The 15,028-nt window shown below is 39.1% G+C and overlaps 2 protein-coding genes across 2 annotated transcripts; both read right to left on the bottom strand.

Moving 5' to 3' along the window:
• Positions 1-3,333: 3,333 nt before the first annotated feature.
• LOC126493808 (vomeronasal type-1 receptor 2-like) lies at positions 3,334-4,278 on the bottom strand. Its single transcript, XM_050130925.1, has one exon. The coding sequence runs from the start codon at positions 4,246-4,248 to the stop codon at positions 3,334-3,336; it is 915 nt and encodes a 304-aa protein (XP_049986882.1). The 5' UTR covers positions 4,249-4,278.
• Positions 4,279-12,325: 8,047 nt separating this feature from the next.
• Positions 12,326-13,276, bottom strand: LOC126493794 (vomeronasal type-1 receptor 1-like). Its single transcript, XM_050130899.1, has one exon. The coding sequence runs from the start codon at positions 13,274-13,276 to the stop codon at positions 12,326-12,328; it is 951 nt and encodes a 316-aa protein (XP_049986856.1).
• Positions 13,277-15,028: the final 1,752 nt, after the last annotated feature.

Below are 15,028 nucleotides of genomic sequence, written 5' to 3'. Positions count from 1 at the left end.
GATAAAGGAGCTAAAAGTATACAATGGAAGAAAGAAAGCATCTTCAACAAATGGTGCTGGCACAACTGGATGTCAACCTGTAGAAGAATGAAAATAGACCCATATCTATCACCATGCACAAAACTCAAGTCCAAATGGATCAAAGACCTCAATATCAGTCTGAATTTGGCTATTTTTGTTTGTTTGTTTTGCTTCTTTCTTGATACAGTGTTTCCTATAGCTTAAATTGGGCTTTAATGTATAACTTAGAATGACTTTCAAATCCTGATGTTACTATTTTCTCTTGAGATCTAGAATTACAGATGCATTCATTTATAGCAAGGAATTACTGACTTGAATAATAGTGCTTTTATTTGATTTTTCAAGACAGAGTTTCTCTGTATCTTTGGAGCCTATCCTGGAACTAGCTCTTATAGACCAGGCTGGACTCAAACTCATAAAGATCCTCCTGCCTCTTTCTCCCAAGTGCTGCGATTAAAGGTGAGTGGTAGCCTAAATGTCAGTGTTTTAAAAAACACCATTTTATATATCCCAGGCCAAGATGAGCTGATTAAGTAGCTGTGGATGTACTTGAACTTCAGTCTAATGACCTTAATCTTCAGAGTGGAAATATTAGAGGCTTAGACGATAATTGAGGGATTAAAAGTGAATAGTCATTTATTTAAGTTTTACACCCAGTTCCTTTGTCTGGTGTGGTGGGTGAAATACATTTATTTAAACTTACACTCACACCACTGTCCATCACAGTGTGAAGTCATGGTTGGAAATTCAAGCAGATCAGAAACATAGAGACAAGAGCTGATATAGAGACCATGGATGAGTGCTTGTTATTGTCTTTCTCTCATGACTTGTTAAGATTGCTTTATTATAGCAATTAGAACCACAAGCCCAGGGGAAGCAATTCACACAGTGTCCTAGAACCTCTCATGTCAATTATCTTCAATATATATAAAGACCTCAAGAAACTAGACACCGAAATATCAAATAATCCAATTAAAAATGGGGTACAAGAATTCTCAGCAGAAAAATCTCAAATGGCAGAAAGACATTTAAGGAATTGCTTAATATCCTTAGCCATCAGGTAAATGCAAATCAAAACAACTCTGAGATACCATCTTACACTTGTAAGAATAGCTAAGATCAAAAACACTGATGATAGTTTATGCTGGAGAGAACGTGGAGTAAGGGGAACACTCATCCATTGCTGGTGGGAATGCAAACTTATACAACCACCCTGGAAATCAGTATAGCAGTTTCTCAGAAAATTGGGAATCAATCTAACTCAAGATCCAGCAATACTACTCTTGAGCATATACTGAAAGGATGTCCAATGGTACAACAAGGACACTTGCTCAACTATGTTCATAGCAGCTTTATTTGTAATAGTCAGAACCCTGAAACAACCTAGATGCTCTTCAACCAAAGAATAGATAAATAAAATGTGGAACATTTACACAGTAAAGTGTTACTCAGTGGTAAAAAGCAATGACCTCAAGAAATTTGCAGGCAAATGGATAAAATTAGAAAAAAAATACTTAGTGAGGTAACCCAGCCCAAGAAAGACAAACACAGTTTGTATTCATTCATTTATAACTGTATATTGGATGTAAAGCAAAGGATTACCAAATGGCAGTGGTAAACATGTAAAGGCATCACAGTAATAAGGGACATTCTGGAGCTGAAGCCCTTGGGGCCTTGCCTAGTCAAGATTTTCCCATAAGTGCTTTGCTTCCTGGCACAGCAAACTCCACCAGCTCAAATGCTGCCTGCTGCTCCTCTGACATGGTTGCTGACAGTATATGATGTTGAAATTCTAAGCCTGTCTCATCACCTAAGTTAGAAAAATATTTACCCCACGACACCTAATGTTGTAAGCCCTGGGGGATCAGCCTGAGTTGAAAGCCTCCCACAAATTGCATTATTTACATCATCTGCCACCAAGCAGTGTAATCTTCATGTCACAAAAATGTTAAAAGAAAAAAATGTCCTCAGTATTTTGCCCTTTTTAAATAGGCTGGCTCCTCTATGATGATCCATATGATATATATCTACATATATATATCTACATATATATATATATATGAAATTATTATTTAGGATGCTATTGAATTACTTGTAGTTTCCTCAGTATTGTGACAAAAATGACAAAAATAACTTAAGATGGGAAGGGTTTATTTTAACTTGCAGTTTGAGCACACAGTCCATTGTGGAAAGAAATTATGCAATCACCAGGTTGATGCATCTGAACACACAGCATCTGTGTTCAGATAGCAAAGAGAGATGCATACCAGTTCTCAACTTGCTTTCCTTATTTAATTTAGTCCAGGAATCTAATCAGAGATTTGATGGCTATACAGCATTAGATTGGGTCCTCTTCCTCCATCAACCCAACTTAGAAACTCCCTCCAAAATGTGTCCAGATGTTTGTTTCCTGGATGATTTTAGATCTTGTCAAGTGAACTATCACAGTTGACCATCGTGTTACCTAATGCCGTCTGGTCAATAATGAGACTTAGATTTGAACAAAGAATAGAAGAACATATTAATATATTAATGAACAAGAATAAATAGAATTAGTGACATAGATAAAATATATTTTTTATGGATGGAAAAACAGAGTGTGGAGACAAAGTCAGCAACATTAATGAGTACAATGAGACAGACTATGGAGACATTTGTAGAATGTACAGGTTAATCTCCATAGGCTTGGGTTGTCATACGCTGTCATACAGAATACCAGGGTAGAAGCAACTGAATAGGAGGTGACAATGGTACATGGTAAGTTTGGGGTGGCTAAAGATGTCTCTGTGACAATCGAAGAAACAATGAACACAGTAAATAAGCATCACTTAATTTTTCTTCCCATAGAGGAACCTGAAAGTGGGGTCAAAAGCCCAGACCATAAGATCAGATGCAGAACAGCAGTGAAGCAAAAACATGAATAAATACAGCATCATTGGTCACATAGACATCTTATTCTCAATATGACACAGATCTTAGACTTTTCTTTGCCCATCTATTCTCTCATTAAGTTGAAGCAGTGGGACAAGATTTCCTGCAGAAAAATTTATACCTCAACACCTGATTGGATATCTGTAAGATTAAGATACTCTTCAGTACATGGGGATCCCTAATTTCATAGCTTTTGTGATAAAAATAAAAAGGTATCTTAATCTCATGGAACTGTTTAGACAGCTTTACAGTAGTTGTAACAACTGTCGATGCCAACAGTCACTGACTTGCTTAATAACACCTAGTCATGGGTGAGTCTAAATTTAATAATGGATAAAGGAATATTTGAATTCATCACAACACACAAGTAACCACATTAGATTACCTTCTCCTACAGCAGGGAAAATGATTCTTGGGAGCAGACTTGTTATTAGGGACAAGGATGAAGGGGCAAAATGTGGGGAAGCACGTGTCTAGTAATGTAAGTATGCTGATTATCCACAGCTTTGGATTGCCCACTATCACAGTATAGATAACTAATATGAAGGACATTGAGTAGGAGAGGACAAAGGTGCACACAAGGATCAAGATGGTTTTTGTTGCTCTGTCTTCAGGGGAAAGTCTGAGGGAATGTTGGGCACTATGGATGTGCTGTAGCTGACTCTTGTGCCTATGGAGGGTTTTCACCATGAAGACACTGGCCCAGACCATTAGACCCAAACACAGACCATCAGTGAAACAAAGCAAGAACAGAGCTAGTACACTTACAGTATTGCCAGAAACAAATGCTGAGCAGTACCCCAACTTGATTTTCTTGGTGAAGTTTTTGTTAGTACCAGATCCAATCACATCTACAGCTGTTTTGCTGTTTAAAAGCAGATGAACAAGCCAGCTGAGTGAGCAGGACTGAACCATGTACTTGGAGACTGAGTGTTTCAGCTTCATCCACCTGGAGTTGCTGGGGCTGATTGTGATTGCTTGGAAACAGCTCAAGAGGCAGGTGCAGTGCAGGGAAATGCCCCGGGACACCCGGTTACTGTAGAGAGTAAGTTTACATAACAGGTCATCCAGGAGAAATTGCAAGCCCAGCTGTACCATTATGTGAGGAATTACTCTTGAGATGATAACCAAGGAATTGGCTAAAGTCAGGTGCCTTAAAATCTGGTCTTTGGGCATCAGACTTTTTCCAGTGAATTCAGACACAGCATAAGGAAGAAGAATCGACCAATTGCCCAAGATCCCCACAGCTGTCTGAGAAAAGAACAAAATCCCCATTGGCAAATTCACAGGAACCATATTCTCTTTCCCCAAGATAAACAAATTTAACCTCACCAGTACATTCAGAAATAGGAAATTTAAATATGTATTAAATTTAAACGTTCAAATTGTATCACTCACTATCCCACACTCATACATTGATGCATATTTATAAGATCAGTCACACTTTTGATGGAGCAATAGCAAAATTTATGACAGATACCCTTAAGGTGCCTCAGGTTTTCAAACTTCTCCATAAATAAAACTGTATCACATCTGTATAGTTCATTATTGTTGTCTTTGCATGTCTCATTTTTGAAGACTATTATCTGAAAAGATGCTTGTACATTTATTACAATATCAATGAGATTGTGTTAGCCTAGACGCTGATCATTAGATCAATGGATATTAAAAAATGTGGTACATCAGGCCTGGAGAGACGGCTCAACAGTTACGGTCATTTGCTGCTACTGTGGAGGACTCCAGTTTGGTTCCCAGAAACGACATAACATGTTATAGCTGCCTAAATCTCCAGTTCCAGGGGAACTGGTGCCGTCTTCTGAGAAGTGTTGTCAGTCTAGCTTTCAATACATCTCCTCATCATAATGTCATAAATACATGCAAATGAAGAAGATTTTTGTATAGGAAGATGCTCCTGGTATCAGAAGACATTCCTAGTGGTTCTTTTTTCTTCTTGTCGCCACAAAGTTTATTCTAATCCCCATACTTGCTTAATAGACCTTCTGTTGCAAAGAGCTGTTATGAGGTAACAAGAGAGCAATCAAATACATTGTTTAGAACAAGAGACTTAACACAGTACACTAGCATGAAATTAGACAAGGAGAAGGGAAAAAGACAAAATATATTGTTCCACAGGGTAACAACTGTAAGGCTATTGAGCAATGTGGGAAAATCCAATAAGGTAATAGACACCATATTCAAACAGAACAGTTCTAACGAGTCAGATTTTGTGATAAATACCATATCTTTGATTAGTCATTTCACCAGTCTACAATAGGCAATTCATTCAAAAGAATGGGAAATGGAATATATAAAGAGAAAATGAAAAATCTAAAACAAAAGTTCGTCAGTAGACAGATGGCTTTGTACAAAATGTCTTCAAAACATGGAGAAAATTTGATAAAAGACCTAGACCAGAAACTGAATGCTAGTTGTCTACCTGACATACTTCCAAGGAAACTTCTTCATAATTTCATTTTGCAAAACCAGGAAAGTGTCTTTCAGCTTGGGCATCAAGGGAGCTGCAGAAGCTGTGCCTGCAATAAAGGGATTCAGATACAGAGGGAAGTACTCAGAAGCAACAGTTCCCAGAATGCCTTCCTGCTCTGTTTCACTCTCAGTGCTCCTTGCTTGAGCACGGTCCAGTCCATGATGCTCTTTTTGGACTGGACTCTCTATAACATTTTATTTGAATCCTGAATTCATTTTTCTACAAGTCCCCTGAGTTTCAGACGACACCAGCAAAGGTCAAATACACACCAGTCAAAAGTTAGCTTTCTCTTTTATCAGTTTTCAATCAAGTCTAGTTTTCACTATGAGGAGCTGAGGATAATAGAAACTGTGTTTTCTTTGCATCCCTTAAGCTGATGCCAAGGGTATTTCTTGCCTCAAAGTTTTGCAAAACTAACTGGAAGAATTCTCTGCTACTGTGTTAATTTACACAGGATTTCTGTTTCAGTCTGCAATGGAAGAAAGAGCAAGTCCCACTGTGTGTGAGGCATGCTGTTCAATATGCACACTGTCCTTCCAGTCACACAAAAGCTTCTGTTTTAGTGCAATTTCTTTACTCATGAAAAGATATCCCTTAGGGTTACCTAAACGATTTCAGTAACGCAGCATTGACATACCCTCCTCTGATTTTAAGCTTGGTAACTTTGGGGGCTGAAGATAAGGTCGGTAGTAGTTAAGAGCACTTGCTGATCTTAAAGGGGATCTGGGGTCTTTTTGGAGAACCTACACTGGGTGTCTCACAACTAACAGGAACTCAAGTTCCTAGAAAAATCTGGTTCCTCTGGGCTCTGCTTGCTCCCCCACACCCTTGTGCACATGTCTCTCCATGTATACATAAAAGGAATGAAAACAAAATTTAAAAGAAGTGTTAATAGCTTTTAACCAAAGAAGAGACGAAAAAAAAAAGCAGAATTTAATATGGATGATATGGGGGCAGGGTAGATGGCACAATGAGTAAAAGTGTTTATCACACGAGTCAGGAGGACCAGAGCTCAGATCACAGAACTTGCATGACATTGCTGCATTGTTGCCCACCGGCTTAGGAAAGAACACAAACTCTTGATTCAGACAGAGATCTTGTTTAAAGAAATAAACAGAGAGGGATACAGAAGAACATCCAACTGTTCCTCTGGTCAGTATGCATAAATAAGCAATATACCACAAACATACATTATATTCTCTATTTCATATATTTACATGTCTGTCTGTCTGCTTGTCTATCTATCTACCTATGTATCTCTGTACCTTTGTTTCTATCTATCTATGTATCTGTGTATCTATCTATCTATCTATCTATCTATCTATCTATCTATCTATCTATCTATCATCTATTATATATCTATTCATCCCTGTAGCCCTCCAGCTGTTTATCTATGTATCTGTCTGTATGTCTGTCTGTCTATATATCCATCTATCTATTCACCAAGAATCTACATATCTATCTATGAAAGACATATCACAATACATCATGTATCTATCTCTCTATTGTCTATCTAACTATCTTTATATCATCTATCTATCATAATCTATATATCTATCATGTATGTATGTATCTCTCTTTACCTATCATGTATTTGCCTATCATCCACACATCCATCCATCCTTCCATCCATTCATCCATCCTCTATCCATCTATCTATCAAAAATGTATGTGTGTATCTCTCTATCTATCTGGACATTTTCATTTGCATGTATATTTATATTTTATATAGAAACGAGTGATGTTGCTATCACAAGATAGGAAGGGGCCTTTTGGAGGCATCAGTTTGCACAGAATGGGAAAGATAAAGGACACTCCCTCCTTTGCCAGCAGGAAATAGTTCCCATTCCATGTGAAAACATTTTTCAGGATCTTACTTGGCAATAATACTTAGCAATTGTGACTTTTTCTTATTCCCTTTTAACTATAGATACTCTGGTCACTTGTGACTTAGTAAAAAGAGAAAATGTACTTACAGTGTGCTCTGTGAAACCAGACTAAAATAGCATTGTAGTACACAACTGAGTCTGTCTTGATGAGATGAGACTCAGGTCCTTCACAGGTTTATAATTCCTTGGTCTTCTTCCCCACCGGACCTGTAACTTTCAGCTCTAGATTCATAATAGCATCTGCATGGGGGATTAAGAATACATTTTCAACAACCATGCTCCACTTAGTTGTAAATGAAAACAACCCAGATTAAGACAGCAAATCCACATAAGCAATTAAAGAGATGGGAAAAACTTTTCTGTGAGTCCTTAGAGTACATTGGGTTTTACAAGGAGAGCCACACAAGTCCCACATTAGGGGAGGGAATAGGTGGCATGGGGCACAAATCTATTATATGGTTCTGTCTGGGTTTAGACAGACAGGGCAGCTTTTCTTTAACACCTATTATCTCGGGAGATTTCCAAAGTTAGTAACTAGCATTCAAGGGCATTAAAATTGGATATTCCACAGTTCTTTTGTATCTTACTTTTAAAAGTATTTTTTATTAACAATAGATTCTTTCTCATACACTATATCCTGATTATGGTTCCCCTCCCTCTAACCCTCCCAGTTGCTCCATTTCCAGATAAAGTCTCTGTCTTTCATTAGAAAAAAAACAGGATACTAAGAGATAAAAACAAAACATAATAAGATAAAATATAAAATGATCAAATGAAGATCACCCTATCAAATTTGAACAGCCAAGCCACTAGATAACTAAAAGAGCTCCAAGAGAAGGTACAAGAATCAGAGACCCACTCATTTACATATTCAGGAGGCCCATAAAGGTACTATGGTAATAGTTACAACATAAACACAGAGGGTGTAGACCATGCAGACTCTGTTCTTGTTGCTTTGGTCTCTAAGTTCAAATGTCCTTACTTAGTTGATTCAGAGGGCCTTGTTCTCCTGGAGTCCTTCATCATCTATGGATCTTACAATATTTTTGTCTTCTCTTCCACAGGGTTCCTTGAACTCTGAATGGGGAAGGATTTGATGGAGACCTCCATTTAGACTCTCTCTCAACATAATGTTTGGGTATGAATTTCTCCATCTTTTCCATCTACTAATGGAGGAAACCTCTCTGATGATGATTGGATAAAGCACTAATCTATGAGCATAACAGAATATCATGAATAATCATTTTATTGAGTTCTTAAGACCCACAGTTTGGTTTTACCTTAGGACTCTGGGGTATCAAGTCTTTGGATCTTTGTTTCTTAAGCAGGGTCAGGTATCGGTTTCTTCTGATGAAGTGGGCCTTAGGTCAAATCAGACATTGATTGGCTATTCCCAGAAGGTCCGTGCCACCATTTCCCTAGCTTATTTTTCAGGCATCATGGATTGTAGGTCAAAGAATTATTGGCTTATTTGGCATCCACGGTTCTGTTTTGGCGTGCTGCGGATTATCTCCCCACCCAAAGAGACTATAATGTAGGGCACCAGAATTCCTCTCCATGTTCAATGAGTTGTATGGTTGTTGTCCTTGGCAATGAGGCCCCACTGTCAGTGTTTGAAGAGCTAGAATTCTTTATCTTAACAAAAGCTTGGGTTGTTTGGGAATTTCCATGGAACCACTTTGATCAACAACTCAGCTGAATTTTACTCAGATCTGCTACCTGAAGCCTCCCTGGCTGTGAGAGATGGCCTGTTGAGACTCCTTATCACCCATTCATAGGAGTCCTTATTAGGATCACCATCATAGATTCTAGAAAGTTTCCACTGCACTAGGTTTCCACCACTCCCCACATACTCCTCATTCCAGCTGTCTCTCTCCACACTCTCTCCCTATTCTTAATGCTACCTCCAGTCTGGTACCCCTCACTCTTGTTCCACCCTTTCCCAGTCTGCCTGAAAAATCAATTCTATTCCCTACTTGCAGAGAGATCCATGTGCTCACACCCCCCATTAAGAATCTCCACTTTACCCAACCTCTATGGGTCTACAGATTGTAGCTTGGCTATAATGGACTTAATGGTTAATACCCACTTATAAGTTAATACATGCAATAATTGTTTTTCTGGGTCTCATTGCCTCATTTCAGATGGCTTTTTTCCTAGTTTTATCCATTTGTCTGCAAATTTCATTAATATTTATAAGTGTTGGGTAATACTCCATTGTATAGATGTACCACATATTCTTTATCTATTATTCAGTTGAGGGACTTCTATTTTTTCTAATTTCTGTCTATTATGAATAAAGTTTCAAAGAACATAGTTGAGCAAATGTCCTCATGCTGGATGGAGTGTCCTTTTGGTATATACCCAAGTGTGATATAACTGTTTCTTGAGGTAAATAAATTTTCATGTTTCTGAGGAACTCTCCTATTGATTTCCATAGTGGATGTACATGTTTTCACTCCCATCAGAAATGGAGAAGTGTTTTCCTTATTCCACATCCTCTTCAGCATGAGCTGTCCCCTGTGTTATTGATCTTAGCTTTTTTGTGATGCATAGGATGAAATCTCAAATTGTTTTGAGTTCCCCTTTCCTTATAGCTGAGGATGTTGACTGACAAGATCACCAGGCAAAAGTTGGGATCAGGGGGTGGGGGTGGGTTGTGGGTAAGGAGAGATGGGAGAGAGAAGGGAGAAGGGGGAAAATTGGGGAGAGCTTGGGGGAATTGGGTGGTTGAGATGGAGGAAGGGTGGATATGGGAGCAGGGAACAAGATATCTTAATTAAGGGAGCCATTTTAGGGTTGGCAAGGGACTTGGCTCTAGAGGGGTTCCCAGGTGTCCGAGGGGATTTCCCCAGATAGGTCTGTGTGCAGCAGAGGAGAGGGTGCCTGAACTGGCCTTCTCCCATAGCCACACTGATGAATATCTAACATATCACCATAGAACTTTCATCTGGCGATGGATGGAGATAGAGACAGAGACCCACACTGGAGCACTGGACTGAGATCCCAGTGCTCAGATGGAACTTACTTTTACAGTGGGTGATAGATATGTGTCTATTTTTATTCCTTTTTGTACAGACACCCATTTTGACCAGAACCACGCTTTGAAGGTGCCAATTTTTTTCTAGTGTATATTTCTGTATTCTTTATCAAATTCATGTGATCATACTGTGTAGAGTTTTGTCTGGTTCTCTAATTCCATTGCATAAATAATCATTTCTAGTTTTTTTGGTGATGCATGATTTCTTTCATAACTATAACCTTGTATTGTGACTTGTAATTGGAATGGTGGGACCTCCACCAGACATTTTATCGTTAAGGATTGTTTTAAGTATTCTGGATTGTTTGTTTTTCATTGTGAATTTGAGGTTTGCCCTTTTCAAGGACTGTAAAGACTTCTCTTGTCAGAGCCTGTATGAGACTGAACTATATATTTGATTCATTTTCTTTCACTTTTTGTTTGTGTTTTTCTTGAGTTTTTAAAAAGGGATTTATTTCTTCCTTAAGGACCTCTATCATCTTCATACAGGCTTTTTAAAGGTATTTTTCTGGTGCTTCAGCTGTGTTGGAACATGCAGGAGCTGATACAGTAGGTTTACCATGTTCTAGCGGGTACATATTGTCCTGGTTGTTTTTGATGGTGTTATTATGGTAGCATGTATGTGTCTGGATCTGGAATTGAAAATCACACCTTTAATGATAATATCTGATTGGTTTTGTCTTTGTTAGATAGGCTTTTGTTCCTTGGTTTCTGTTTTTTTTTCTGTTTTATAGGAGATTATGGTGATTGTTTGGTGCCTGGAGGGAAATTTTCCTGTGATCCTGATAGTTGTGATTGCTTGGGTTTCCAGGTAAAATGTATTTCTGTATCATGGAAGCTGGCACTTAAGAATGGGGATAAAATAGGGGTCTGAGGGTGTTTGGAGGAGGGCGAAGAGCAGACTGTTCTACTAAGTTCTCCTTGGAATAGAGGTAAAATACAATAAAGGGAGTTTACCCAGAAGGTCTGTAATAGAGCTTTTGGGATGACACTTGGGGATTGGATCTGGAGAAATGGAAGGAGAAAGAAACATCTGTGGTCAGTCTACCCTACTTGCTTTGCTGGCAGAACTGGTCATTACATTAACAGGAAGCATCTGTTGCAGTGGCTGTTAGGATGAAGCCAAGATGAGGGTACAGTGGCTATGAAGGGAAGGTCTGTGACATCTACTGGACATATGGGTTGGTGGAAGAAGAGGGCTGCAGCAGGTGTTCTGTTGCATAGCATGGGATGAGACTGGCAGACTGTATTTGGAAGAGATGGGGCTGTGGCCAGGTATTCAGTTAGCTTACCTATTTCCCTGGCTTGTGATTCTAGTGTGTTCTCAGGAATGCCTGTTCATATTGGAGGCTGGAATAATAGGATGAGAAGGGGGAAAAAAAGCCTGAACAGAAGATCTCTGTGATCTACTGGGAATTCGATCAGTGAAGAAAAGGAGACCACAGTATGTGTTCTGCTACAGAGCTGTGGATGAGACTGGGGGATTGGATCTGGAGGAGCAGAAGGAGAGCCAAAGATCTGCAGTGACCCTATCTGCTTCCCTGGCAGGAGTGATCAATTTGTTACAAGGAGAGCATGTTGGGGTTGGGGGCTGCAACAAAGCAACAAGGGGAGGGAGGGGCTCTAGGATGGGGACATGGATGGGATCTACTAGAGATCAGAGTTGGGGCTGCTTACACTGATGTTCTGCTGCAAGTTGAGAATGTGACTGAGGGATGGGCTATGATAAACAGATGAAGAGGTAAGAATCTGTACTCAGTCTATATGGTTCCTTGGTAGAAGTTTTATGTTCACTTTTATGACAGTCTAACAAGAACTGTGAAGCAATAATTGTCATTTTTATTAAACACTGAATCTCAAAGATTTTACAGATTAACAAGCATGACAACAAGCATGTAAGCCTAAAAACACTGGGAAAAAGTAAATACATTAAACTTGTCATGTCCTGGAGGGAATTCAAACCTCAGAGACCATAGTTGGTTTGTTTGCTTTCTTTGTCCAAAAGACAGAACAGAAATGAGGGACACAAATATTGCTAAAATTGAACACAAGAGGACTGAGTGTTGGGAAGCTCAATGACACCAGCACAGAGGTGTTCAGCAGCCAAGGGCTCGGGTTCACAGTCTGGGTTATACAAAATGATAAGACAGAAGCTAGAGAGTAAAAAGACAGAAACATGGTCACCAGGATCAGGATGGTGCCTGTGGCTCTGTCCTCGTGAGAAGACCTTTGGGAGTGGCTGTGGCTATGGATGTGCTGGACTTGATGCTTGTGCTTACGTAGGGCAAGGACCATGCAGCCACTGGCCCAGGCCACGAGGATCAGGCACATAATATCACTTAGGGATAGAATCACTCCTGTTAGCAGGAAAGTTAATCTCTCAGGCATGGTTGAGGAACAGTATCTGTGTAATCCTTTAACGCTCAGGTTTCTGCTATTCTTAGGTCCACCTGCCATCTTTGTAACATGAACATTGAGCAGGAGTTGCAAGGTCCAACAAAGGAAACAGCAGGTTCCTATACACATTGTGGATTTAATTCTGATGCTCAGCCACGGGGAAGTGTTGGGATGAAGCTTAATGGCCTGAAAGCCACTGAGGAGGGAGGTGGTGCTGAGGGAGACCCCTCTGGCCACTCTGTACAAAAAGAGAAGTTTGCACTCAGCTTCCCCCAGGAACGATGTCAACCCAAAGGTGGTCACTGTCTGGGGGATTCCTTTAGAGAAGAGAACCAGAGTGTTCGATATGACCAACTGATTGAGAATCAAGTTCATGGGTCTCACCAGTTGTCCAGTGAATAATGGAAAGTTATACAGATGAAAGAGGAAGGAATTGGCTAGGATTCCAGTTGTGGTCTGAATTAGGAACATCATTCCCCAGTTTATGTCAATGTAAACTAATGCATCCATTTCTAGGAGGTGCTTAGAGTTTGCTTTATTTGAATCAGAGACATTCAATAATAGATTGTTATCTGTGGGTTTTTGAGTGAGAAATGTACTCCATTGAGTAAGGTATTTGTGTACTTCCTCCCAATTGTGGTGCTGTCTGGAAAGCTTAGCGAAACTTTAGGAGATAGAGCTTTACTGGATGTAGTCCACCATCACTGAGAGGGAGAGAGCCAACATTAACTATGGATAGCCTGGTCCCACTTGCTGTTTTTTTCTCTTCTTCCTGTGTGCATGAACATGTGATCAACTATTTTCCTCATCCTCCCTCAATTCTTTCCCTGTTATCCTGGATCATTTCTCCCTCCCCTGAGAGTCTTCTTTTGTGGAATAATTCTTTATAGTATGTGAAGATCTGTCACTGTAATTGGCTTAAAAAAAGTTAAAAGGCCAATAGCTAGGCAAGATTTTTGGGGCAGACAGAATAATGGGAAGGAGAAGGCAGCATTGCCAGCTGAATGAGAAGAAAGTATGGCACATAGGAGATGAAGTAACAAGTCAGGAGCTGTGGCTTAATTTAAGGCGGAAGGGCCAATTAGAAACAATCCTTTCATTCTCACCATTTTCCCCCTTTTACTGAAAATAGACTTTCTCACACAATATATCCTGATTACTGTTTACCCTCCCTCTACTCCTTCCAGTTCCTTCCTAATTTCCTTCCCATCGAATCCAGTCTTTCTGTCTCTCATTAGAAAAGAACAAGCTTCTTAAGCTGATGTAATCATTTTTAATATCTAACATTTTAATAACTGAAGCTCAACAGCAGCATAAATAAGAAGAAGCCTACAGACTCATGGAACCTGAAAAACTCTCTTTTGAATGAAAATTGAGCCAAGACAGGAATAAAATCTTTCTAGAATTCCATGAAAATGACTAAAGAACATACCCAAACTTATGGGACATATGAAAAGTGATGTGAAAAGAAAAGTTCATAGCATGAAGGGCTTACATACATACATGCATACATACATACATGCATGCATACATGCGCACACACAAAACAAAATAAAACAAAACAAAAAATGGAAGAGTCCTCATACTGCCAACTTAACAGCGCATCTGAAAGCCCTAGATTAACAAAAAGAAGTGAGAACACCCGAGAGGAGTAGATGAGTGGAATTAATCAGCTTAGGGCTGAAACCAATAAAATAGAAACAGAGAACAATACACAAATCAACAAAACAAAGAGCTATTATCCAAGCTAACTAAAAGGCATAGAGAATATCCAAATTAACAAAATCAAAAATGAAAATGGGAACCTAACAATAGACACTGAGGAAATCCAGAGAATCATAAGGACATAATTTAAACACTAGTGCTTCACTAAACTGGAAAATTTAAAAGAGAAGGATAATTTTCTCTCTATATATATACCATTTATTAAAGTTAAATCAAGATTAGATAAACCATTTAAGCAGACCTATAACCTCCAGGGGACTAGAAAGTCATTAAAAGTTTACAAACAAGAAAAGGACAGGACCAGATGGTTTTAGTGGAGAATTCTACCAGACTTTCAAAGAAGAGCTAATACCAGTACTCTTCAATTTATCCCCCAAAGTAGAAACAGAATGAACCTCGCCCAATGCATTTGAAGTCATAGTTCCTTGATTTACAATATCCAAACCACATAAAGACTCAACAAAGAAAGAGAATAACAGATCAATTTCCTTTATGAACAAAGATGCAAAAATACCCAACAAAATGCTTGCAAACCAA

The sequence above is a fragment of the Alexandromys fortis genome, unplaced genomic scaffold (assembly GCF_014885135.2).
Source record: "Alexandromys fortis isolate MF-2015 unplaced genomic scaffold, M_Fortis_MF-2015_v1.1 scaffold_339, whole genome shotgun sequence".
Lineage (NCBI taxonomy): Eukaryota > Metazoa > Chordata > Mammalia > Rodentia > Cricetidae > Alexandromys > Alexandromys fortis.
The sequence above is the reverse complement of the archived record's forward strand: the minus strand, read 5'-3'. Positions and strand labels throughout refer to the sequence as shown.

Bases quoted from the DNA above. Each gene is read 5' to 3' on its own strand.
- LOC126493808 (XM_050130925.1), bottom strand. From the start codon at position 4,248: ATGGTTCCTGTGAATTTGCCAATGGGGATTTTGTTCTTTTCTCAGACA.
- LOC126493794 (XM_050130899.1), bottom strand. From the start codon at position 13,276: ATGGATGCATTAGTTTACATTGACATAAACTGGGGAATGATGTTCCTA.